The sequence below is a fragment of the Pan troglodytes genome, chromosome 8 (assembly GCF_028858775.2).
Source record: "Pan troglodytes isolate AG18354 chromosome 8, NHGRI_mPanTro3-v2.0_pri, whole genome shotgun sequence".
NCBI classification, from domain to species: domain Eukaryota; kingdom Metazoa; phylum Chordata; class Mammalia; order Primates; family Hominidae; genus Pan; species Pan troglodytes.
Genome location: NC_072406.2, coordinates 19,062,696 through 19,087,333, shown reverse-complemented (window position 1 = coordinate 19,087,333; position 24,638 = coordinate 19,062,696). Strand labels below are relative to the sequence as shown.

Sequence of the window (24,638 nt, the reverse complement as noted above, 5' to 3'; positions counted from 1 at the left end):
ACCACACACTGGGGCCTATCAGAGGGTGGTGGGTGGGAGGAGGGAGAGGATCAGGAAAAATAACTAATGGGTACTAGCTTAATGCCTGGGTGATGAGATAATCTGTACAACCAACCCCCATGACACAAATTTACCTATTTAACAAGCCTACACATCCTGCACATGTACCTCTGAACTTAAAATAAAAGTCAAAAAAAAAAAAAAAGATTTAGTTCTCCCAATAAGCCTGAGAACTATGGCATTCCTTCACATCTTTTTTTTTTTTTTTGAGATGGCACCTCAGCCAGGCTCGGTGGCTCACACCTGTAATCCCAGCACTTTGGGAGGCCAAGGCAGGTAGATCACCCGAGTTCAGGAGTTCAAGACCAGCCTGACCAACATGGCAAAACGCTGTCTCTACTAAAAATATAAAACTTAGCCGGGCTTAGTGGCAGGCACCTGTAATCCCAGCTACTCAGGAGGCTGAGGCAGGAGGATCACTTGAACCTGGGAGGTGGAGGTTGCAGTGAGCTGAGATTGTACCACTGCACTCCAGCCTGGGCAACAGAGCCAAACTCTGTCTCAAAAAAATAATAAATAAATAAATAAAAATTTCTCCAAAGACATTTCTCAGGGACTGCGCCAGGGGTCCTCTTTAGTCCCAAGGGCTGAAGTGTCATATTTTGAGGCGATTCGGGTGTCTTTATGGGGGTTTTCTTTTCACCTGGTCTTAGGAGTATGTCAGAAACTGTAGGTTGAAACCAGCGCCTTCACAAATTATCTAGACCATCAATGAATTGACTGGAAAGACCGGCTCACACACCGAGAACAACTGAATCCAAACCCACTTATGTTGTCTTGCAAAATATGAGCTTAAAATGAAGTTTATAAAACAGTCTTTAGCTGGGCGTGGTGGCACACGTCTGTAATCCCAGCACTTTGGGAGGTTAAGGCAGGCGGTTCACTTGAGCTCAGGAGTTCAAGACCAGCCTGGGCAACATGGCGAAACCTCATCTCGACAAAAAATACAAAAATCAGTTGGGCATGGTGGCACATGCCTGTAGTCCCAGCTACTCGGGAGGCAGAGGTGGGAGGATGACTTGAGCCCTGGAGACGGAGGTTGCAGTGAGCTGTCACACCTCTGCACTCCAGCCTGGGAGACAGAGCAAAACCCTGTCTCAAAAAACAAACTTTAGAACTCCCAAGTATTGTGAAATTCAGGTTTGGAAAACTCACAGAAGGCTTTGAATTTATTTTTGTTAATATAATATTTTTAATTCAAAAAAAGTTACTTTCAACGACATGTTTGCTCACATTTCCTTTCTTCTATAAAGCCTTCCTAAGCCTCCTTCTGCAAGCTGAATGAACGCCTCACTCTTCACCAGCACATCATCTGGGTCTTCTCCCCAGCACTGGTTATCCATTTAGTGACAGAGCCCACTGCGGGCCAGGTCCGTATGGACGATGACGGGGCACAGGGAGCCGCCCTGCTCTCGGGGATCTTAGGCCCAGGTTCAGGAGACAGAGGGCAAGGCATTCAACACACACTGCGAAAGGTGTGCAGGGACTCGGGAGACGGGAGGCCTTTTTGGCATAGGCTTTGATAACTGAATGGGGATGGGGAGGAAGTGTCGGGGAGAACCCCCGAATAGCTGGGGAGACCTCCCAGGGGAGGGAGCGGCACTCTCGAAGGCCCTGCGGTGGGTGCACGTTGGCAAGTTTGAAGACCTGCAGGAGGCCAGTGTGGCCGGAGCTAAGGGAGTGAGAAGTGGAAGGAACCGAGCCCAGGCAGCGAATGGAAACGACTGGCCCCAGCCCTCCTCTCCCCGACAGCATCCACCCGGTTACTGAATCTTCTGTATTTAGTCAGTGACTGTGGACCTAGCCCATCTCTCAGATGAATCTCAGAGCTGGCCCAAAAGGTCAGAGCCCCTGTGGATCCCCCACAGCCCGGCCGGCCCAGGACCTTACGATACATAGACATCCTCTTTGGGAGCAGTCTTTTAATTTTCTGGGTAGTCAGCCTGAAAGGCTAGGCCAGATTTCCGTCAACGCCACTGCTCCATCCCTGCACCTGACACATCTCACGCCATCAAACGTGGCTCAGAGCTTGAGGAGGTGGCCTCAGGTTCCCCAGAACGCTCTGCCCCGCCACGCTGCAGCCAGATCGCAACCCTGGGAGTCATCTCACAACGGAGGTGCCAAGTCTCTGCCGCCTGTTCTCTTCACAGCGTGGGCGGCAGGCGCGTAAGGGATGAAGACTCACTGGGGAGTCAAGGCTGTTTCTGGAGCGCAGCAGTGGGGGGCTCCGGAAAAAAAATCAGACCAAGCAAGACGCTGGTCACGCATACCAGCTGCAGAAGGAACCACTCCAGGGCTTCCTCCACGCATGGTGTTTGCCACGCTCCACCCTGAACCCTGCCCCATCTGCAGAGATGCAGACGCTGAGGCTGGAAGTGAAATAACCGGCTCAACCTCTGGCAGCCAATGAGCGGCAAAGAAGTCACAGAAGCTTGAGTTTTATTCCCTGCAGAAACTTGGAAGAAGCCAGGAGATGGGGAAGGGCAGGTGAAAGGAAACTAACATGAAAGATACCTTCTGTAGTGCCGCTGAGGCAAGAACTGGTGCTGTTTAAAAGGGTGCGGGGAAGGGGTATAGAAGGAAGGGAGTAAAACCGACGTGGGGCCAGGCATAGTGGCTCATGCCTGTAATCCCAGCACTTTGGGAAGCCGATGCAGGCAGATCACCTGAGGCCAGGAGTTCAAGATCAGCCTGGCCAACATGGTGAAATGCTGTCTCTAATAAAAATACAAAAATTAGCTGGGCATGGTGGTGCACACCTGTAATCCCAGCTACTCGGGAGGCTAAGGCACGAGAATTGCTTGAACCTGGTAGGAGGAGGTTGCAGTGAGCTGAGATCGTGCCACTGCACTCCAGCCTGGGCGACAGAGTGAGAAACAGTCTCAAAAAAAAAAAAAAAAGAAAAAAGAAAAAAATTAAATTAAAAATAAAAATAAAACATGAAGCCTATCAATTAGAAGAAAAACTGAGACAGCTCATTCTCCCCAAATGCAGGCACTAGACACTCTGTACTTGAACATCCTGTTGAAAGGAAGATAATGAAGTGGTGAGTTGGCAGCTCCGTGGCACATCTGCCGTAAACATCAATTAAAGACTCTTCTTTCCCCCACGAAAAGACCAGAGGTTCACTTCGTCCATGTATTTCAACCAGGTATTTTATTGGTCTGGCAACTGCAAAATATACAAATTTCTGAAAGGCATCTCCTGTTTGAAAGCTAGCATAGCTTTATATCCCAGGTCATTAATTCAGACAAATACACAGAACACAGAGAAGTCATAAGTCACACATAGGAGGCTCCCAAACCAATTAACAATGAAACCCAATCTCTACAGCTTTCTATTGTTTAGGCTCCTTATACATATTAAATAAATAAATAGCACATCTGCTATCAAAATAATAAAAAAATAAATTTCAAGTATTACAAACAAAAATATCATTGGTGTGGTTCCAAACAGTTTTTCTTCTCTCTCAAAATGAAGAGCTTTGCCCGTGGTCTCAGGACAGAATAAGGAGGGGGGAAACTCACCGAAAAACAAATAGGCAAAGTTAAAAATATTGGTCCCCGTTATTTTGTGGGGTGGAGAGTTGGAAGAATCAGTAGACGCCAAAAGTTCATGACTGTAGCTCAAACCCCGCCCCCTCCGGCCCCCGTCCAATGTCCCCTCAAAAGGCAGGTCACTGGCTTGCAAAGTAGGCAGTGTTCTCCTTTCTGTAGTATCTCCCTCCCTGTCCAGATTCATGTTACCTCTCTCCCTATCTAGGCCCTTCCCAAACTAAAAGTCACGTGTTAGACCAAGGCTTCTGTATTTAGGTATTGATTTTAGGTAGTCAGAGGGGAGAGGGGAACACAGCTATCAAGCCCCTATCTGTATCAAACTTCAGAGTCGATGTTCAAAGAATGAGGCCTGCGAGGGGGACACGAGAAACTATTCTCAAGAGCAAAGCAACAGGCCTTTCATGTCAAATCGAAAAATACAACCAAGTTAAGCACAATCATGCACCTGTGCACGCCCACCCCCTACCCACATATTCTGATGAGACTCAACATCCAGGGAGAGAGAGAAAACTGCGCGAGCCTGGAGTTGCACGGGAATGCGGACAGAGACATCCTCTCCAGCAGACGCCAGCCAAAGTGGGTGCAACGGGCGGGGAGGGCTTGAATGGTTCAGCATGAAAATCCCCCACTTGATTGTACCATACCTGAAGCACAGCCTCAGTTCCCACTCAATTCCAACCAGGAAAAAAACATGCATTCTTTAAAAGCTCTTCCCAAAAAACAAACAGCAACGGCTCTTCTCTCCACGCCCAGTTTCAGGTGTCTAAATCCCCCACCCTCACCCAGGACCTGTCCCTTGAGCTGGGAGGAGGATCTCAGGGCTCACAGCAGAAGGCAGGAAAGAAAAGTGACCTTTGGCACAAGCTTTGAGACATCCTGAAAAGGGTCATTTGGACAAACTCTGCTGCCGAGTTTCCAAATGGTTTCATCTGGGCACGAGACCCCCCGTCCCACCTACCCCAGGGTTTGAGGCAATGAGGAGAAACCAACAGGCTGAGACGACAGGTCCCATGCTTTCCATCACCACAAAAGTGTCATAGACGCCACGAAGGGAAGGCCAGGACAAAGTCCACTCTTCCGACCTTCCCAAGGCACCGGCAGAGTGCCAGGCACAAGGCAGATGCTCCAAGACAGTGTGCAGGCAGCTCTTGAAGAAGTGGCTGCGAGTGAGGCCTTGCTTGGGCCACTGTCCCCACCTGGGAAGAGCAGGGACAGTAATGCAAGTGCTGGGGAAGGATGCCAGGTGTTCCACTCCCCACCTTCAGAGGCTCCAAGCCCCCCAGGGCAAGACACCCCAACATCTACGTTCCTGAAGAGAAGGTGTGACTCTCAGGTCACACTTCTGCCATCAAAAAAGTGCAAAAGCCAGCAGCTCCAGGAAAGTGTTTCTCAGTTCCCCCCAAGTCCAGGTGGGAGGAGAGAGGGGCCCTGGAGCTCCCTGGGAGCGGGAGGCCCCAGTTCTCATATTTCGGCAAAATACTTCCCTCTCCCCGTGCAGCCAGCCTGCCCTTGCACATCTTTGGAGGCAGACCACAGGCCTGGAAGGTGTGTGGACCTGCGGGAGAGCCAGGGTGTGGACCACCCAGCCAACTTGCGTCTCAGCTCAGGGACTTCCTGCAGAAGAGGCCTCGACCCAACACCTGTCCAAGTTCGTTCCCATGAGGCGTCTTCCCAGGTCAAGATGCACCAGTCACGTGGAGGTTTTACACATTCCTTAACTTTCAGCAACTAGGAGCCTGCCTCCTTTAATTTTAGGATTCTGCCACCAGTGTGGTCTTCCCAGCTCCAAACGTGCCAGGAGATCACAGAAACGAAACAGAACGGCACAGTGTCCCCAGCGGCCTCTTGTCAGGACCAGCACTCATCACCCTCCCAAGGCTTTGTGAAGGTCTCCGAGGCTGGACATTCCTAGGAAACCCAGAGGGTGGAGGTGGGGGCCCCACGGCTAAAGGCAGGGCGCCAGGGACCCACGTGGCTTTCTGGTGTCCAGCGGCCGAGGGGACACAGACGGTGCCAAGCACGGTTCTCTTCGGCCAAGGCTCCCCCGCTGCTCCACCCCACCCTCTCTGGAAGAAGTCCTCAGGATACGTTTTGCCTCGGGCGGAGGGCAGGACACAAGCTAAGCTGCAGAAATGGAAATGGAATGGAACCAACACGTCTGCCTCAGTGTTTCCGGGAGGAGTCAGCGCTGCTCCGGGAGCCTTTCATGTTCTGTTTTCAGGAGAAAAGAGAGGTGGGGAGGGAGTTAGGATGTGCAGTTGGCTGAAATCTAAAGCCGAAGACCCGAGCCATGCAACGGAGAATTCTTCCCTCCCTCCATCCCAGACAAAGAACATGATCCAAGAAAGGTGCTGCCAACCTCACAGGTGGGAGAGAGCCCAGGTGGGCCTCTGAACATGACGCAAGATAACCCCAGAGTCTCAGAGAAGGGGCTGGGCACCAGGCCTGGAGCCCGCCTGGTGGGGGCCGTGTGGCTCCAGGAGGACCGTGAGCTGCGCGGCGCTGGGCACCAGTAACTACAGGAGCCTCATGCTCACGACCCCATAGAAATCCCACACACGGAGCCTCACCGGCCACAGCCAGGCAGAGGATGAGCCCGGGGCCTCCAAGGACACACAGGGCCCCTCCTCTCGACTCAGCTCAAAACAGAGCCACACTCCCAGCTCCTGCATCCAGATTCTGGGAACACAGCTTGACAGGCAGAACACAGGTGACACATGGAATGGCTGGACGTGGTGGGGAGGCCCAGGTGGGGAGCCAGGCAGAGGGGGCTGTTGCTAAAGCCCTGCCCCACTTCTGATCGCAGTGGCCCTCGCAGGGAGTTCCACCCCTAAGGCACTGGCCAGTACCAAACCCCCCCGCCACCCACCCCCCCAAAAAAACATGTTCCAAAATCAGCGAGGAACACAACTGACTGCAGCCACTGCACAGTAGGCCTCCTTCCGTGACCTGCTTCACCTACGCCTCAAAAAACAAGAAAACACACAATGTTTAAAACTATTCTCTCCAGTCCTGAGTGTCTCCACCTGGACTGCTCTAAAGAGGGTGGGAGAGAGCCCAGGCACACAGGGCCACCGTGGCCCATGCCCAACCCACACAGAACTGGGGGTCCAAGGCTGGAGCCATCCACAGGGAAGAAAGTCACGGGGCTGGGCAGCATCAGAGCTATCGCCCAGGCGTGGGCCAGACTCAGGAACCCAGGAGATGGGTGCCCACTGGGAGGTGATGGGTGCCTGCCGAGAGGTGATGGGTGCCCGCCAGGAGGTGATGGGTGCCCGCCAGGAGGTGATGGGTGCCCACTGGGAGGTGATGAGTGCCCACCAAGAGGTGATGGGTGCCCACCAGGAGGTGATAGGTGCCTGCCAGGGGACGATGGCTGCCTGCTGGGGGGTGATGGGTGCCCGCCGGGGGATGATGGAAGTGATGGGTGCCCACTGGGAGGGGGCAATTCTCTTCAGAGAGCCCTGGGTCCTCATATCTAGGGAGAGCCCCAGCCGGCCTGTGGGATCACAGAGCAGGGCTGACATTTCCCTCCGCATCTGCTGGCTCCAACCTGTCCTCAACACCACCAGCCCACAGCTTCCGGCACCCACAGGTGATGGCGATGCAACAATAACAGTGGAGAGCCTGCAAGACCGGGTGATGTCCACGTCCTTCACCCAGTGGCCCCAGCTCAGGACACGTGGTGGGTGAGAGACAGACTAGAAAGGACCTCACGACAATGGTGTTGCACTTAACAACCTCGGCATGGAGACAGATGAGCCCCGCATTGCACGATGGCCAGTCTGCACACAGACCCAGATGCCGTGACGCGGTGCGGGACAGAGGGACATGCACCCAGGCATTTACCTTCCACAGTTAGTAAGGAGAAAACTTTGAGAAAATGTGACAGACAGTTCGTCTTTCAAGCAGAGGGGGGAAGAGGAAGAAACAGGTTGGAAAAGGAAAAAAAAAAAGAAAATCTTTAGTAGGATTTTCTAGTGTGCATTTGAAATTTTAAAAATGAAGGTTGCATCACAAATGCCCGGTGATCTCTCGATCCCAAGCAGCCGGCACAGCCCCCAGGAAGGCACCCCAGAGCACCAGGTCCGGACAGTCGTTCGTCCCCATCTTACTGGGAAACCAAGATCACAGGGGTGAAGACTCTAGGCTGGGCGTGGTGGCTCACATCTGTAATCCCAGCACTTTGGGAGGCCAAGGCGGGTGGATCACCTGAGGTCAGGAGTTTGAGACGAGCCTGGCCAACATGGTGAAACCCCATCTCTACTAAAAATACAAACATTAGCCGGGCGTGGTGGCGGGCGCCTGTAATCCCAGCTACTCAGGAGGTTGAGGCAGGAGAATCGCTTGAACCCGGGAGAAGGAGGTTGCAGTGAGCCAAGATCGCGCCACTGCACTCCAGCCTGGGCAACAAGAGCAGAATTCCGTCTCAAAAAAAAAAAAAAGACTTCAGGCCATGGCCTTGAGACCCCAGGGATTTCCCCTCCCCAAGTCTGGGTGTTCCTGCTGCCCCAGAGAAGAAGTCCCTCAGGTTACAGGAGGGTATCCAAAGGCTGACCCAATGCCAGCAAGCCCAGAAGTCTCCACAGGCCCAGGGCACCAAGTTCCTCCCTGATAACAACAGCAGCTGTCATCCCCCACGCACTTCCTAGGGGCCAGATATTATGCTAAGTGCTGTATCTATAGTCTCATTATGACAACTTTATAAAGTTATTATCTCCATATTACAGACGAGGAAGCTGAGGTCCTAGAATTGCTTTAACTTGCCCAGAGTGCCAAGGATAGAGGCCAGGAGGAGTAGAACCAAGATGCAGGCCTGGCTTGGTCTGACTTTCATCATAAATTCTGGTCACAGAGCCCAGGTGGACTCCTAGAATCAGATGTGGCTACAATCCTAGATGTGGGGTCACGCACCCAGGATGGACGGGACAATGGGACTCCAGAGTGAAATTCCAACCCGAGTCAGGTGTGATGGGTCCATAGGATGTATTTTTGCTGAACAGGAGGGATTCTAGCAAACGCACTATTATGTTCATCTTGGAGATAGGTAAGATCAGCTTTAGCGGGTGGGGGGCTATCCCCGAATGGCTCCTCCCGGTAGAAAGATTTCTTTCCTGGCAACATGAGGCCATGTGTCTAACGCAGGGGTCCCTAACCCCTGGGCTGTGGACCAGTTCCCAGTCCATAGCCCATTGAGAGGCGGGCCACACAGCAGGAGGTGGGCGGTGGGCGGGCCAACATTACCACCTGACTCAGAGGAGCACACACGAGGGATCTAGGCTGTGCGTTCCTTCAGAGAATCTAATGCCAGACGATCTGAGGCAGAACAGTTTTATCCCCAAACCATCCCCCACCCTGCCATGGTGGGGAAAATTCTCTTCCACGAAACGGGTCCCTGGTACCAAAAAGGTCGGGGACTGCTGGTCTGAAGGATCAGGACACGCACAGATGTAAAACCTTCAGGCTCCAAGTCCAAAAAGTTTCACACAAGCTGAAGCCCAGATCCTGAAGCACTGCACGCTGGCCCCGCGCATCACAGACACTGGCCCTGAGGATGGAGGGCGTGCCCCGAGAAGCTGGAAGTTAAGGGCAGGCCCACCTTAGGTAAGCAAAGCCTGGCTGTGGGAAGCAGCTGCAAGGGAGTGGCTGTGGGGGTACACGAGGGTCCAACAGCTGCCCACGCTTTGCGGGCTGCAGGGCAGGGGCCTCGGGACAGCAGCAGGGAACAGGCACCCAGCCCACTCCCAGAAGCCGCAGAGAGGAGGCGGCCGGCTTTCTGAAGCAAGGGGCCTTTCAGGCCCCGGCTCTGCGGCTCACCTGCTGGAAGCACGGGCCAGTCACTCAGCCCCTCAACCATTAAACGGGGGACTGACTGCCCTGCCGACCTCCCAGGGTGGTCTTAAGGAACATGGACATGGGGGACACTGGTACCTCCTCTGGCCCTTCATCCCTTTGCCACCAAAATCTGAGCGCCATGCCAAACCTCTCCCATTTCCAAAACCCAGCCATTCTTTTCAGCATCTCAGGCTGCGTTTCTCATCACACCTTTCCAGTTTCTGCATAAAGTAGTTAAGGTAACTTAAGGAGCAAACAGGAAATAAAGGGGCGGGTGTGTTTTTGCGGGGGGCAAGGGGATGACACTTCATGTGGCTGTCATTAAAGTTCTGTGGCAGGAAGGCCTCTGCTCCTGGTGGGGAAGGGATCCCAGAGCAGTGGGAACACAGCCCCAGCTACCCAGGGGCTGCCAGAGCTAAGGCTGAACCTGAAACTCTGCAGAGAGCTCTGGGAGGAGCAGAAGTGACCACATGGGTTAGAGATGGAGGCCGCACCCAGCCCTGGGCGTGACTATGATGCTGAGCAGGCTCCAACCCCGGACAAACGGATCCCCAAGGGTCTCCACTTGGAGCTCTTTTGGGGTGTGGGGGGTCCTCATGGGGAGGGAGAGGCTCAGAGCTCAGGCCCCACCACACTCCCACTATTCCCCATAGGTTTGGTTTACAGATTAGGCTCTGAGTAAGTTTTCCTTCCAAAACAAAGGACACTCCTGGGGCAGGAGGGGGCTTTAAGGCTAATGGCACCTGGCACAGATGCAGCTCGCCACCAAGATCTGATTCTGAGAAGGAAATGTGGATTTATGCCGAGCCCTAAACCACGGCCATTACAAACCACGACCTGCCGCCCTGAGAGGGTAGGGGAGAAGCCAGCGGTCGTGCGGCGGTGTCAGAACACACCCAACAGTAGTGCAGCCACCATGACCGCCTGCACGCTTTTCCAAAAACATTCAGGAATCTCTCCCCCTACTCCTACGCCCATCTCCTCCTTCCCCCACGGAAGACCTCGGATCACAAAACTGCTCTCATCCTCAATATTTTAACAGGCAGGAGGCCAAATGAGCAAGCAGGAAGAAAGCAGTGCAAGCAGCAGCGATGATCGGAGAGATACTTACAGACAGGCTTGCCCTAGCAAAGGCTGCGGAGGAGAAGCAGAGAGAGAAGTCAGTCAGGAGGCAGGGCGCAATCTGCAGGGACGAAGCCCTGCAAAACCCCACGCCGGCCCAGCCAGCAGCTTCAGACGTCCCTGAGAACCTGGCCACCCTGAAGGACTGTCCTCCCAATGCCAGGGGCAGCTCTGAAGCGGACAGGAGGATGCAGCCCCTGCCACTGCGTCCTCCACGACGGAGGTCTGTGCAGCTCAGGATATCAACCCCCTTCCCCAGCCTGGTCCCCCCAAGCATCAAAGCAGCGGCCTCTGAACTTCCAAATACAACTGCACATTTCCATCAGAACGGATGCCACAGGGACACCATTTCAGTTCTGCTGGCTTTTCATAAAAACCCTCAGATCTGAGACCTGCAAGGGAATATGTATGAGAGCTCTCCCAGTCCTGCTCCTATCATGTGCAAAGCTAAGGAGACTGAGGGCCTGGGAGGGGAAGAAATCTGGGCAATTAAATTGCTGCACTCATGTTAGTGTGGAGCTACCACCAAAGCCAGGCCTCCAGGCTTCCGCTAATCACAGCCACCTCACCGTGTCTACACGTCCCCACCACATGCCCGACACTGGGCCTGATGCAGGGCATGAATCCCCTCATCTGATCTGACTTCTGCACTGCCATTATTCCCTCATTGCCTGGATGAAAAAACTGAGGCCTGGAGAGGTTAAGTGACCTGTGGAGGCTGCAGCATCTCCCAGGTCACATTCCAGACATCATGAGGTCTAAGGAAGTCTCGGAAAAGGCGGGAAGAGGTGGCAGGCTGAAAAGGGTGCTCAGAGCCAGCACCAGCATCCGGCTCATCAACAAACCTGACCGGAAGCTGCACTGGGCTGATTTGTGGGGGCAGGCCTGGAGGGTGGAGGTAGGGCAGACCCTTGGGTGGTACCTGAATTTAAGCACAGAAATTCCTACATCTCACATATTTGCAAGGGTTCCAGGCTGTAAAGGAAAAGACCAGTTTTCTGAAAACAAACAGTTTTCTGAAAACAAATCTTAATATCTGACAACCAAAATCTTCCAACCTGTAACCTTCAAAATTAATGAAATAAGTGAAATGGGGTTGGGGTTTTTTTTTTTTTTTTTTTTTGAGACGGAGTCTCCCTCTGTCACCCAGGCTGGAGTGCAGTGGCACCATCTCGGCTCACTGCAACCTCCGCCTCCTGGGTTCAAGCAATTCTCCTGCCTCAGCCTCCTGAGAAGCTGGGATTACAGGCGCCCGCCTCCACACCTGGCTAATTTCTGTATTTTTAGTAAAGACAGGGTTTCGCCATGTTGGCCAGGCTGGTCTGGAACTCCTGTCCTCAGGTGATCCGCCCACCTCGGCCTCCCAAAGCGCTGGGATTACAGGCGTGAGCCACCGCGCCTGGCCTTATTTGTTTATTAGGTTTTTTACTACCTGCTGGGATAACCATGTTATTTATGTGAGAAAGTAGCCACTTTCTTTGTTTTAGAAATAACCATTCACGAATGTGAACGGGTCTTGGACATCTCACTCTTCCTTCTGCACTGCCTGCTTCTGCCCTGTAAAGACCCCATCCTCAGAAAGGAGGCGAACGCAGTCACAGTTGTCACCAGCAAGGAAAGCCCCCAGGATCTTAACTTCGGAGGGTGCTTCCTATGTCCTCCCTCAACACGTGAGTGTGTGCACATGCCCCCACAACACACGTGCACAGACACCTACAACATACGCACGCACACCCACACGCACCCACGCACGCACTCTTGCAAACACACACGCACGCAATCCCAGATCTGCGGCATCACGCCCGGCATGCGTCCCCCAGGCAGGAAGGAAAGGGGAGTGCACTGACTTGTCCAGGCAGCTGCGTGGGCACCTCCGGGGGCAGGCAGCTGGGCAGGGCGGCCGAGGTGGAGGCCACATGCTCCTCAAAGCTGTTGATGCGAGGCTTTTTGGTGGGTTCGGGGCTGGCTAGCGGGGTGACACTATTGCGTCTCATGAGCGGGTTAGGTCCCTTCTTTGCATCCTAAGCAAGACAAAGACAAAAGAGAGAAAGGCGACAGTTACAAAGAAGGGGAGGAAAATTAGCCCCCAAAAAGTTTCTCTGCTCCTGGATTTTAGAGAGGCAAAAAGACTGACCGAGGGGAGTGGCCGGAACCACGGGCCAGGGACCATGGGCTGCTGAGTGTGCGGTGACTGCCAGGCAGCAAGAATGGGGGCAATTCCCTCCCATGCCCCCTTCCTCGGATGGTACCAAAGGATTCCCCACACAGACAAACACGGTGCTTGCAAAGCAAGGAGGGAAAGAATGATAATCACAGCAGAGCGTGAGGTCGGAGAAAAGAGCTTTGCTTCCAGCCTCTCTTGAGGGCTGAGGAGGGGCATCTAGGAGGGAGAGGCTGGGCCTGAGGCTCACAGGCTGGGGAGGGGAAGGCAACTGTGCTGACTCCCTTCCGCTGACCCCTGAGGCAGGATCTGAAGAGCCATCTGTACTACACAAAGGGCACCCTGGCTGAGGATGGGGCATGGAGGCTGCAAAACCAGCCTGGAGACCAAAGGGGCAGAAAATGTGCAGCAGGAAGCAGGTTCTGCGGCCAGGACCAGACACAGCCCTCCCATGAGAGGGACAGCGTGATGGGGTGTGGGCCTCCAGCCTCAGAACCGGGGTCTGTCTCCATCATGGCCCTGCCCCCATTCCCTGCAGGGAAGAGCTCCAGGACTGGCTCAGGCCCAATCCCATAGCGGGGGCAGCGGCTCCCTGACCAGGGCTGTTGTCATATGGCTAAAGGCAGGACAGCATCCGGTGACCCACATTCCGAAGTGGAGGGGGTGACAGGGACCAAGGCGGCCAAGGGACCCCAGCCTCTCTCAGGTCAGCCCACCAGCCAGGCAACTGCCAGCGACTGGGGCGGACACCTCATCCCTTCATGCCAAAATCCGAAGGCCAAGCTTCCTGGGACTAGACAGTCACCTGTTTCGGGAACGCCATGACAGAAAGTCACGCTCGGTCTAAGAGAAAGGTCTGACTAGTACTAGCACAGTGTTGTACTTTTGGCAGCCTGTACACGGTGAATTCAAACTCGCTTTCACAACACGCGTCCACCTGAGCAGAGGTCCACTCTACTCAGTCAGAGGCAGCCTGGCCCACCTCCAAATGTCAGGCCTCCCCCCACGGTAGAGAGCAGCTGCACGGCCAGGCCTCGAGGTCTCCTGAAGCGCCTCCCCACCCGCCACCCCCCAGGCCTCTGCTCTCCACGCCTCCCCTCTCTCAACACCGTGTTCTCGGTGGCTCTGAGCCTGATCACAGGCACATGGCGGCGCAGACCTGCTGATCCTGGTTGAAACAGTAACTCTGGAAACTGAAAGCACTGGTTTTAGCTGCCAGAAAGGAAAGGCAACAAGAACTGTGCCATGCTGATGTTAAAGAGAAGAGACGCTGGGCACAACGGCTCACACCTTTATCCCGGCACTTTGGGAGACTAAGGCAGGAGGATCACTTGAGCCCAGGAGTTCAAGACCAGCCTGGGCAACACAGTGAGACCCCATTCTCTAAAAAAATGAATAAATTAAAATTAGCTGGGCATGGTGGTGCGCACCTGTAGTCTCAGCTACGCGGGAGGCTGAGGCGGGAGGATCACTTGAACCCAGGAGGTTGAGGCTGCAGTGAGCCGTGATTGCGCCACCGCACTCCAGCCTGGGGAACAGACTGAGACCCTGTCTCAAATAAAAAAAAAAGAGAGAATGTATCTTCCTCACTAATATTCATATCTCGAGCTCAGCAGAAATGGGAGGAAGAGGACACAGGAAGAAAGAAAATGAGAAGGCCCCAGAAGCCACAGAACAGACAGGCAGGAACAAAGAGGTGCTGAGGAAGGCAGCCAGCAGGCCCATGGCCCCAGACAGGCCAGCACCTGCAGGCAAGCGGCCCCGGGGCCTCCTGAGCGCCCATCACCCACTAGGGCTATCGTGTGATGATAGCCAGGATGAGGCTTGGGGCCTCCACTCACCTCTGACCTCTCCCGGTGTGTGCAGACGGACTCCACGTTCAGGTAGATGGATTCCACACGGCAGCCTGGAGGGCGTGGGATGGGGGCAGAGGAAGCTGCTGTTAAAGGGACAGCACCGCTTACAGCCCACGGCCACAAGAAGCTACTGTGGCCACCTTCAGGGGGACAGGGCTTGGCAGGGGTTGCTACTCACCATAAGCGACAGGCGTCAGTTTCAGGACGGTGTGAAGAGGGCATTTCAGGTAGGGCATCTCCTCTGAAATTGAAATTGTACACCTACAGTTAGAAATGAGACACAGCCAGGCGTGGTGGCTCACGCCTGTAATCCCAGCACTTTGGGAGGCTGAGGCAGGTGGATCACCTGAGGTCAGGAGTTCAAGACCAGCCTGACCAACATGGCAAAACCCCATCTACTAAAAATACAAAATTAGCCAGGGTGTGGTAGCACATGCGTATAATCCCAGCTACTTAAGGAGGCTGAGGCAGGAGAATCGCTTGAACCTGGGAGGTGGAGGTTGCAGTGAGTGCGTGCATTGCACTGCAGCCTGCGCAAGAAGAGCAAAACTTTGTCTCAAAAAAAAGAAATGAGACATGAGGGTGGGGGAGGCATGGAAAGACCTTTATGGTCCCCCCAACAAGGACCCTCGGAAGCCCTGTCGGGCAGGGGCATCTGTCCCCAGCCACAAGCTGTCCTGGGCAGCAGATGGCCCCAGAAGAAGACTTTAGCCCAAAGAGTGCCATCAAACCAAACCAAAAGACTCGCCCTCACGGTGACTTAGAGTTGGGAAAAAGTCACTCCCAAACAATTTAGGTCTGTCTAGGGATTCAGCTGCACTGGACTGGACATGCTAAGACTTAACATTTCAATCGGATTGTCAGAGTTTTCCAGGCTGTTTGTTCCTTAGAGGGCACTGAAGAGAAGTGCAGCCCCCACCCCAAGCCAAGACCCTGGGATGTGTGGAGCCAGGGGCGGGTCTCAGGGAGCTGTTTATGAAGCAATGAAGTCCCCGGCATCAACCTGGGCTCCACAGCATTTCCCAAGGGCTTCAAGGAAGCGCTGGACAGAGAGGACCTGAAGCAGCTGGGAGCTGACACCTGTGCCCTTCTCCTAACACCCCATGGCACAGCGGCCAACAGGGCAGGCCACGGCAGGTCTGCGGCTGACCCCCCTCCGAGTGCCAGTCCCCTCCTCCCTCCATCCCGGGGCCACGGCCTGCCCGAGGTACCTGCGCTCTTATCCAGGAAGTAGGCAAGCAGGCAGCGCAGGACGGCCTGGTGGCAGATGACCAGCACATTCTCCTGCCGCTCCAGCTCCATGATCACCGGCTCCAGGCGCTGGACCAGGTCCTGGTAGGACTGAGCACAGAGGGCCGGGCCCACATGAGCTCAGGGCACTCGGGAGGGGCTCTGCCGCTGGCCACAGCCTGCATCAGACCGGCCAGAGAGCCATGCAAAATCAATCATCCATCATCAGCAGTGGTTGAGAAGGGGCAGGGTTTAACGTGGACTATTGCTCAGCCACAAAAAGAGTGAAGCCCTCCCCACTCCGCTCCCACACGGGGGAACCTGGAAAACTCAATGCTGTGTGAAAGAACTGGGCGCAAAAGGCACGTGTGGCATCTGACTCCACTGACATGGAATGCCCAGAATAGGCAGATCCAGATGCAGGAAGCAGACGGGCCGGTGCCGGGGCTGGGCCGGGCAGGCGGGAGCGGCTCCTAACAGGTCTGGGTTTCTTTGTGCAGTGAGGGAAAGGCCTGGAATTTGTGGTGATGGCTGCACAGCACTGTGAGTACACTAACATGCACTAAATCATAACTTTAACGTGATGAAAGTGGTCAATTTTAGGTTATGTGTATTTTCTATCAATTTAAAAATGTAAAAAGAAGCAGGAGGGCTGTGACTTTAGAAAAAGACCAAAAAGCTCCTGCTCCTGTGGGCTCTCTGCTGTGCTAACCAGGGCCCCGGTGTGTAAGGCTCAGTCTGAGGCCAGAGGACAGTGGGCCTACAGGGGCCTGAGGCACGACACTGCTCAGCAGGGCACGGGCAGGGAGGACACACCGGGCCCAGGAGGATCCCATCGGCAGAGGAGGCAGCAGCGTCCTCAGCCACAGCCACCCGGGCACCGCGCATGGGGAGGCACAGACGCTGCCCAGGGGATATAGAGCCACCCCTCCTGCCAGCCTGCCCACCACCCTGCCCAGTGGACCTTCACACACCACCTTCCTCCTCTCCCATATAGTTCTATGTCCCTAGGGAAACACATCTCACTTCTGCTTATGGGAAAATGCACTTCACCCCAGGCTGTTAGAAGGTTCAGTTTGGGGGGACTTAGTTCCAAGGTGGAGGGTGTAGGAGCCCCCAGAACCCACACAGAAGTGAACTCCCTGGAGGGGTGGCCCAGCCCTGCACAGCAGTGGCCATGTGTGCTGGGGACCGTCAGCCCGCCCCAGCCTGCGCTCACCTCCCCAGTGGGGTAGCGGTAATAGTACTTGTCCTGCTCCCGCAGCGCATACTCCTCAGGGTAGGTGTCCCTGATCTCCTCGTAGGTCAGCTCCTCACAGACGCCCTGCGGGGACCCAGTGGTCACTCAGGGGAACAAACCACAGGGGTGTCTAGGGCCTCTTGGGAAGCCGCCCCATGCCTGAGGATGAGGCTGCCTGCCCGCCTCCCGCGACTCACCGCGTCGATCTCATTGAGCGCCTTCCACTGCTCGTAGGGCAGCCGCAGCGCCTCGGCCGTCTGGATGGTGCTCTTCAGCTGGCTGGTCCACACGCGCAGGTCCTTCAGGTTCTGCTCCTCCACGAACTTGCTCAGAGCACTGGCAAACTGAGAGGTGGTGGAGGGGGACCACTGATTCCAGATGCCCGCAGCTCCTCCAAGAGCCAGGGCTGGAGCAGGCAGCCCACGTAGGGCTGTGCACTACCTGGTTACACCGTGGGGGCCCCAGGCCACTGGGACAGCCACAGCCACACACACCCTACCCAGAGACCAGGCTCAGCTCTTCCTGCCCCTTCCCTTCCTAGTGCACAACTGCGCACACATCACACACATGCACAGAGATACACACACCAGAAACACACATACAAACACATACAAAGTAACACAAAGACACACGAACACAAAGCCACATGGATAGGCGTAGACACACACACATACAAAGCCATACAGAGATGCACACAGATATGCATAGAGACACGCAGGCGCACACACAGATAACACACACAGCAAGCACACCAAGCAGCAGCAGCAGCAGCAGCACACAGCTCCCCACCCACCCTATAGACCCTGCAACCACCCTACAGCCAGAACGGCCCATGCGGCAGCACACCCCGCACCTTCTTGCCCCGGCTGGACAGGCCCGAGTCGCCCCCGATGCGGCCCTGGAGGTTGTGCTCATTCTCGCCGTGCCGGCACAGGTAGATGGTACGCGGCTGCACGTGGATGTTCATCAGGTAGTACACGATGCGGCTCTGGATGTGGTCCTGCACCCGGTTCACCAGGAACCTCCGGCCCACGTCAATCACCTTGATCAGCGACAAGTCCCTGCAGAGAGACCCCACCGAGAACCACAGCTCAGGCCACCACCCACAGCAGGATGCACCCGGCCCGTCTCCGAAGATGTGATCCCCAGAGAATAGCAAGGCGGGACCGTAGGCCCCTCCAGGGCACAGACTGAATCCTTCTAAGGGGCAGAGCATATGCGTGAGACAACTCCCACAGCTGGTGTCTGGCTGTGAGGCTGGCTTGCCTCCCAGAAAAGGGGGAGAAAAAAGAAAGAAAATGGAGAAAAAAAGAGAGGGGCCTGTGCAGTGGCTCATGCCTGTAATCCCAGCACTTTGGGAGGCCGAGGCAAGAGGATTGCTTGAGTCTAGAAGTTCAAGACCAGCCTGGGCAACATAGCAAGACCTCATCTCTACTAAAGAAGAAAAAAAATTAGCTGGGCGTGGACACCCACACCTGTAGTCCCAGCTACTCATGAGGCTGAGGCGGTAGGATTACTTGAGCCCAGAAGTTTGAACCTGCAGTGAGCTATGATCATGCCACTGCACTCCAGCCTGGGAGACAAAGGGAGACCCTGTCTCTAAGCAAGCAAGTAAGTAAGTAAATAAATAAATAAATGGAAAGAAAGGAAAGAAAAAAGAAAGGAACTATCAGAGGGACAGTAGCAAAATCAGGCTCAACTCTATGTTGACTTCCTGTACTTCTACACAGTGTTCAAAATATTCCCACTGAATATGATTTGTCATCAAGGATTGTTTTTAAAAGATATTTTCAAAGAGAGCTGATAAAGGTATCCAGCGGCTGTATGTGGATCACCTGAGGCCAGGAGCTCAAGACCAGCCCGGGCAACATAGCGAGACCTCATCTCTACAAAAAAAACTGTCTTAAAAAATTTTTTTAAAGGTATCCAGGAGCAAATCCTTTGTGGGAACATCAAGAATTCAGTAAGAACCCTCATGTGGGTCTTGCAGAGACGGCCAGCCACGGGAATCACCTGTCGCATTTGTCGGGGTCGAGGGGCTGGTAGCTGGCTTCATAGCAACTGATCCTCTTCATGAAGTCGTCCATGGCTTCTGCCGAGTTGCAGTCTTTGTAATCCGGGCTGGAGATTTTAACTTCCTGCAACACCACAAAGGGGTGGCTGATAAATCACGCTGGAAGGCTTTCTGCTGAGATTAAGCAGGATTTGGGGCTTTCAAAAGGGGAGCGCACAGAAGGCTCAGTATAAAGATTATCCGGCCCAGCGTGTAAGAGAAAGGGAGAAAGATGCTGGGGGCTGAGTCACAGCCTGATGTTACATGGGGAGGATTCCCTGGGGAGATGGAGAACTGAAGCCGGAAGGACAGAGACAGGAAACCCACAGGGATTCCATAATGAACACCTCTGAATGCTCCAGCAAGTCAGGATCTGTCCCGTGCCCGAGTCACCGCCAGACAGCCTGGCGCTGAACTCAACCGAGCTCCACGTGAGGATCCGCAATGCTCCCCGTGCCGGGAGGAGGCTGCTGGTTCTAAGGTATGCTCAGGAGTTCCCAGAGATGCCTCTGGCCTTGTGTGGTTTCTCCTCCACCCCCCACTGCCTGAGGCAGCCCCAGTGTGACCAGTCCGTGGTTAACTGCTTCTCCAACTAGGGCTGTGCCGGCTCCTTTGCAGGGCTCGCTCTCCTAGGCAACAACACAGGTCTACCAACACCCACAGTGGCACAGGCCCCAGAAACCAGGTGGATTTTAGGGAAACTCAGCATTTCTGAATGCCTGGGCTCTTATTCTCATCAACCACTGCCGTCACTGAGAGGCAGCCACTCTTCAAAGATCGAGTCAATGGGGAGTTGTGCCTGTGTCCTGGCACAGAGTTTCAGCCGGGGAAGATGAGAAAGTCCTGCGGATAGAGTGTGGCGGTTGCCCAACAATGGGAATATAATTTGCTGCTGTACTGCACACTTAAAAAATAGCTAAAATGGCCGGATGCAGTGGCTCACGCCTGTAATCCCAGCACTTTGGGAGGCCAAGGCAGGCAGATCACTTGAGGTCAGGAGTTTGAGACCAGCCTGGCCAACACAGTGAAACCCCTGTCTCCTCTAAAAATACAAAAAAAATTAGCTGGGCGTGGTGGCGCACACCTGTAATCCCAGCTATTCGGGAGGCTGAGGCAGGAGAATCGCTTGAACCCGGGAGGCAGAGGTTGCAGTGAGCCAAGACCGTGTCACTGCATTCCAGCCTGGGCAACAGAAGGAGAGTCCGTTTCAATAAATAAATAAATAAATAAATAAATAAATAAATAATAAAAATGATTAAGATGGTAAATTTTACATTATATATATTTTACCACAATTTAAAAAAAAAAATCTAAGTTCACAAATGCCTGGCTCTACCAAGCTGCTTTGAGATTTCATCAGAAAGAGATTTCTGAACATGGTGGGTTGGGGCAAATGACTATCTGCTAGTGGACAACCAGACAAATGCTAAACTCCTTGCTAAGCACATTGGTGACCACTCACTGGGAAAAATGACTTCACAGCTGCACCCTGCTGTCTACCAAGGGGAACAAGGAGTGCCCAGCCAAAGAAAGGTGGCAAACCCTCATACTCTGAGCCTCCTGCTCCCACTGGACAAATCTAAACTGACTTTTCACAATTCAAATAGCCCTTCCTGAAACAGGAATTCATTTCCTAAAGATATCTAGAAATCCTTCCACCACCTTGGGGAAGATACAGGGGCTAACACATGCTTAGCATCCCCTCGCAAGGTGCAAAGATGCCAGCACCACAGCGTCCCAGTGTTAAGTTTTCAGAACTGCTTTTCTTTATAGAATTGTCATATTCTGATATGTTTAAGCTGAAGAGGAAATTATCTCCAACACAGGGTGGCAGCTTGTAGTAAGTCTCCATAGTAACCATTCCTGTTTATATATATTGCTATCAAGTGGTAACACTGGAGAAATTCATCAAGTTATGATGCCAAGTGCCCTCAATTTATCTGGGCAAGCTCCCCTGCACAGCACAGACAGGAGGGTTTGTGGCAGGTTCACGAGATGCATCAGCAGGAGGAGAGTCTTACCTCCCAAACTCAGGAGGCTGCTGAGCCCTATGGACTTTTGCCAATGCCCAAGCATTCTTACCTCCCGGAGCTGTCACAGCAAGTGATCCACTTGCTGCCACCTGTCCCATTAGGGGCAGTGAGCTGCCCTCTGCCCCAGCAGCTCCATCACCACTAGCTGTCAGGCTCCTGCCACCAAAAGAAACTAATCCTATCTCCCTGAATTATTTCCTACGTCCCATCCAAGCCTGCCCACTGCCCTGGATGGAGCTAGTCCCTCACAGGACAGGCCTCTGGGTTAAAAACCACTCTGTAGGTCTGACCTCCCAATCAACAGCCAGCTGGGGGCTGCTCATCCTAAGGGCTCAGCTGCGCTTCTGAGCCGGACCCAGTCCCCCACTTCCTCAGACTGCAAATGCCCTTGTGGTCTACGCTGCCGCAGAAGCACGGGGCTCCCGGCTGTCTTACCATGATATTGGAGGCCACAACTGTAGGGTCGTCGCACACCGACTCGATGAAAAACGCCTGGTGGAAGTGAGGTGGGGATGTTAGAAAACAAACACCACGAAGGATCAACCTTGCCATAACTGCGATGTCATCACCCGGACAAGGCGGAAGCACGCCACCCACCAACTCCCAAAGACAGGAAAACCCACCTCCTCACTGCAGCCTCTGGAACGCCCCACGGCCCCCAAGAGCCCTACCACACAAAGGCCCAAATTTAAGGCCACAAAACGTGGGCAGCAGGAGGGGAGGGACCGAGTAGGACTAAGGAACATGGGCAGCAGGAGGGGAAGGACCAAGCAGGACTCAGGCCGCTTCCTGAGGCCTTTTCCTCTCTCCTGAGCCCTCTACACAACACAAGACGCTCGGCTCACCTTAAAGTCATTTTCTTTGGCAAAATGAAGGATCATGTGTCTCCTCTCTCTAGTAGTATTGGTGGCATCGAAAACCTGATATGGAGAGCAAAGGGCCAGGAAGAAAACTCTAAGTTTGAGTTTAACAACGTTTACCAGAACAGCAAAGATGCCAGACCCATCATCTCCAGGAATAAGCCCCAAAAGTGCTTCAGGGGAGCTTGTGCCTGCCCACAGTCCTCTCCAGGGCGTGCTTAGGAGGCAGGCCTCCCCCAGCTACCAACAGCACTCAGGGGTGGTAGCGTGGGGGAAATACCCCAAAAGCAAACAAGCAAAACAGTAATGTGCAGTGGGACAGTGTACAAGGAAGGGCCAGTGGTCCTGTGGGTAACTCGAGTCCTGCCCACCCTGGAGGTGTGGGACTGGCCACAGAGGGGGTGGGTCCCTGAGTCCACCCCACATCCGCCTTCCTGAGCCATTGGGCTGCCCTGGCCACCTGCTTTCCTCCACCCTCAGGGCCAGAGGCACAGGTCTCGGTACACCCCATGCCGGTGAGGACACCCTCATGGGTGGGACTGGACACCGAGCCGGCTACATTGCCTGGACTTACCGCAATTTGTCCCCCTTCTTTCGCCAGGTAGCTTTTGACATCTCTCAAGGCAGCTAAGGCACATTGCCTGGAATGCACAAGACATTGCCCGAATGTCAGCGCCGGTGCATCCGCTGGGGCAGCCCAAGCAACTCCCGACGCACCCCGACAAGCAGAGTAACTGGTGGTTCCATTCTACACTGCTTAGCGCTGGGCAGGCTGGCCAGCACCCCTCAGGCCCAGAGGCTTCCAACCTGGGGCCCCACACGGGTGGCCTCAGGAACCCTCGGGAGGCGGTGCTCGCACCGGGCTGCACGCGGGAACCACTCCTGGGGAGCTGCTAAGAAATGGCTGCCCAGAGCCACCCACAGAGTTGCGCTAACTGGTCTGGGGTGGGGCCTGGCATCAGGGGTTTTAGCATCCCCCAGGAGACTCCAGCATACAGCCGGGGCCGAACACCCTTGCACTAGGGTTTCACAATCAACTCGCACTTAACAAGAAATCCTTTCCAAACATAAACAGACACTCCCGATGAACAGGACTTGCTAATTCTCAGTGAGGGTGCTTCTGCGGCTCTGTCCCAGTGAGGGTCAGCTCAGTGAGACCCTCAGGGAACAGATGAGAGCAGCAACCTTGTTCCCACACTGCACAGCCCTGAAGCCACCAGCAGGACCCACCCGCAGGCCGGCTTTCTCTGCCTCCTACAGAGCCTGGCTCAGAACAAAGCAAGCCCAAGCCCGCAGCCCAGCCTTACACCCGCAGCCCCGCAGCCCAGCCTTATTCCCACAGCCCAGCCCTACGCCCGCGGCCCAGCCTTACTCCTGCAGCCCAGCCCTACGCCCGCGGCCCAGCCTTACTCCTGCAGCCCTGCCTTACTCCCGAGGCCCAGCCTTACTTCCGGACTTTCATGGCTTCCTCATTGTCGGGGCGGAAGAAGTTGTAGGAGCTGTACTGCTTCACAGCCTCCCGGCGATACTCCCCGACGTTGAACACTGTGGACGGGAAAGAGAACAGTCTGGATGATCGAGCAGGAGGAAGGGGCCAGCTCACACCGGGACCATGGGATCGACCAAAGGAAGAGCCACCAGGCCAACCACACCGACTTGAATGAGATGGTGTGGAAGCAATGCCGGCGCCCAGTCCTACGCTACCCTCAACTCCTGAGGACAGCAGGGCACAGGCTGCCCGGCTTCCCCAGTCCAGCTGCAATGCCCCTGCCGCATGCTCTGCGACACTGTCCCCTCCAGCCAAGTCTACAATCCCAGTCCCACAATATCCTAAACCAGAGACTGAGACTGTGAGGATGGGTGGGGGGAGGCCCCAAGTCTAGCAAAAATAGGGACAACACATTTCCACCAATGGTATCAGAAAGCGAGTGGGGCCTCATGCCCACCGCCAGATCTAGGTCAACCCTTCTGCTGGTGCAGCCGCCAGGGCCAGGGCGGGGGGCATGTGTCCCATGGTTCCTGGGCACTGAGCTGGGCACAGCGGGGATGGTAAACATAAAAACCATCCCTTCAAAAGAGGGGAGGGTGGGAGATGAGCAAGGGTTAAAAAATAACCAGTTGGGTACAATGTTCACTATCTGGGTAACAGGTTCACTAGAAGCCCAATCCCCAATCAATATGCAATATGCTCAGGTAACAAACATGCACATGTACCCGAATCTCAAATAAAATTAATTGAAAAAAAAAATACCCAGTGCCTATCCACAAGATGTTCCCCATCTAGTTGGGAAGGCCAAGCAGAGATTCTTAAATGTGTCGTCTACAACAGTGGTCCCCATCCTTTTTGGCACCAGGGACCACTTTCGTGGAAGACAATTTTTCCACGGACAGGGAGGGGTTGTGGGTGTACGGCTTTGGGATGAAACTGTTCCACCTCAGATCATCAGGCATTAGATTATCATAAGGAGCACATAACCTAGATCCCTCACATGCCCAGTTCACAATAGGGTTCACTCCCATGGGAATCTAATGCCACCACTGATCAGACTGGAGGCGGAGCTCAGGCAGGAATGTGCACTCACTGCCACTCACCTCCTGCAGCCAGGTTCCTAACAGGCCACCCAACATAGC

The 24,638-nt window shown here is 54.3% G+C and overlaps 1 protein-coding gene across 24 annotated transcripts in view; it reads right to left on the bottom strand.

Annotated features, from left to right (window-relative positions):
* Positions 1-24,638, bottom strand: part of PFKFB3 (6-phosphofructo-2-kinase/fructose-2,6-biphosphatase 3) — a 184,573-nt gene that overhangs the window by 91,131 nt on the left and 68,804 nt on the right. For 5 of the 24 annotated variants that reach the window (XM_009457903.5, XM_063780418.1, XM_063780417.1 and 2 more), the window contains 13 exons: positions 23,456-23,552; positions 22,582-22,648; positions 21,993-22,067; positions 21,583-21,639; positions 19,075-19,199; positions 17,915-18,122; positions 17,259-17,405; positions 17,041-17,145; positions 15,803-15,932; positions 14,770-14,832; positions 14,577-14,641; positions 12,422-12,595; positions 3,198-5,828 (listed from right to left, as the gene is read on the bottom strand). In XM_009457903.5, the coding sequence (XP_009456178.2) occupies positions 5,781-5,828; positions 12,422-12,595; positions 14,577-14,641; positions 14,770-14,832; positions 15,803-15,932; positions 17,041-17,145; positions 17,259-17,405; positions 17,915-18,122; positions 19,075-19,199; positions 21,583-21,639; positions 21,993-22,067; positions 22,582-22,648; positions 23,456-23,552 (1,361 nt within the window). In that variant the 3' untranslated portion in view covers positions 3,198-5,780. Of the gene's footprint in view, positions 1-3,197; positions 5,829-7,466; positions 7,519-10,563; positions 10,587-12,421; positions 12,596-14,576; positions 14,642-14,769; positions 14,833-15,802; positions 15,933-17,040; positions 17,146-17,258; positions 17,406-17,914; positions 18,123-19,074; positions 19,200-20,198; positions 20,224-21,582; positions 21,640-21,992; positions 22,068-22,581; positions 22,649-23,455; positions 23,553-24,638 lie in introns of those variants that run through there. The other 19 variants (XR_010146569.1, XR_010146568.1, XR_010146571.1 and 16 more) reach the window with 8 other exon arrangements.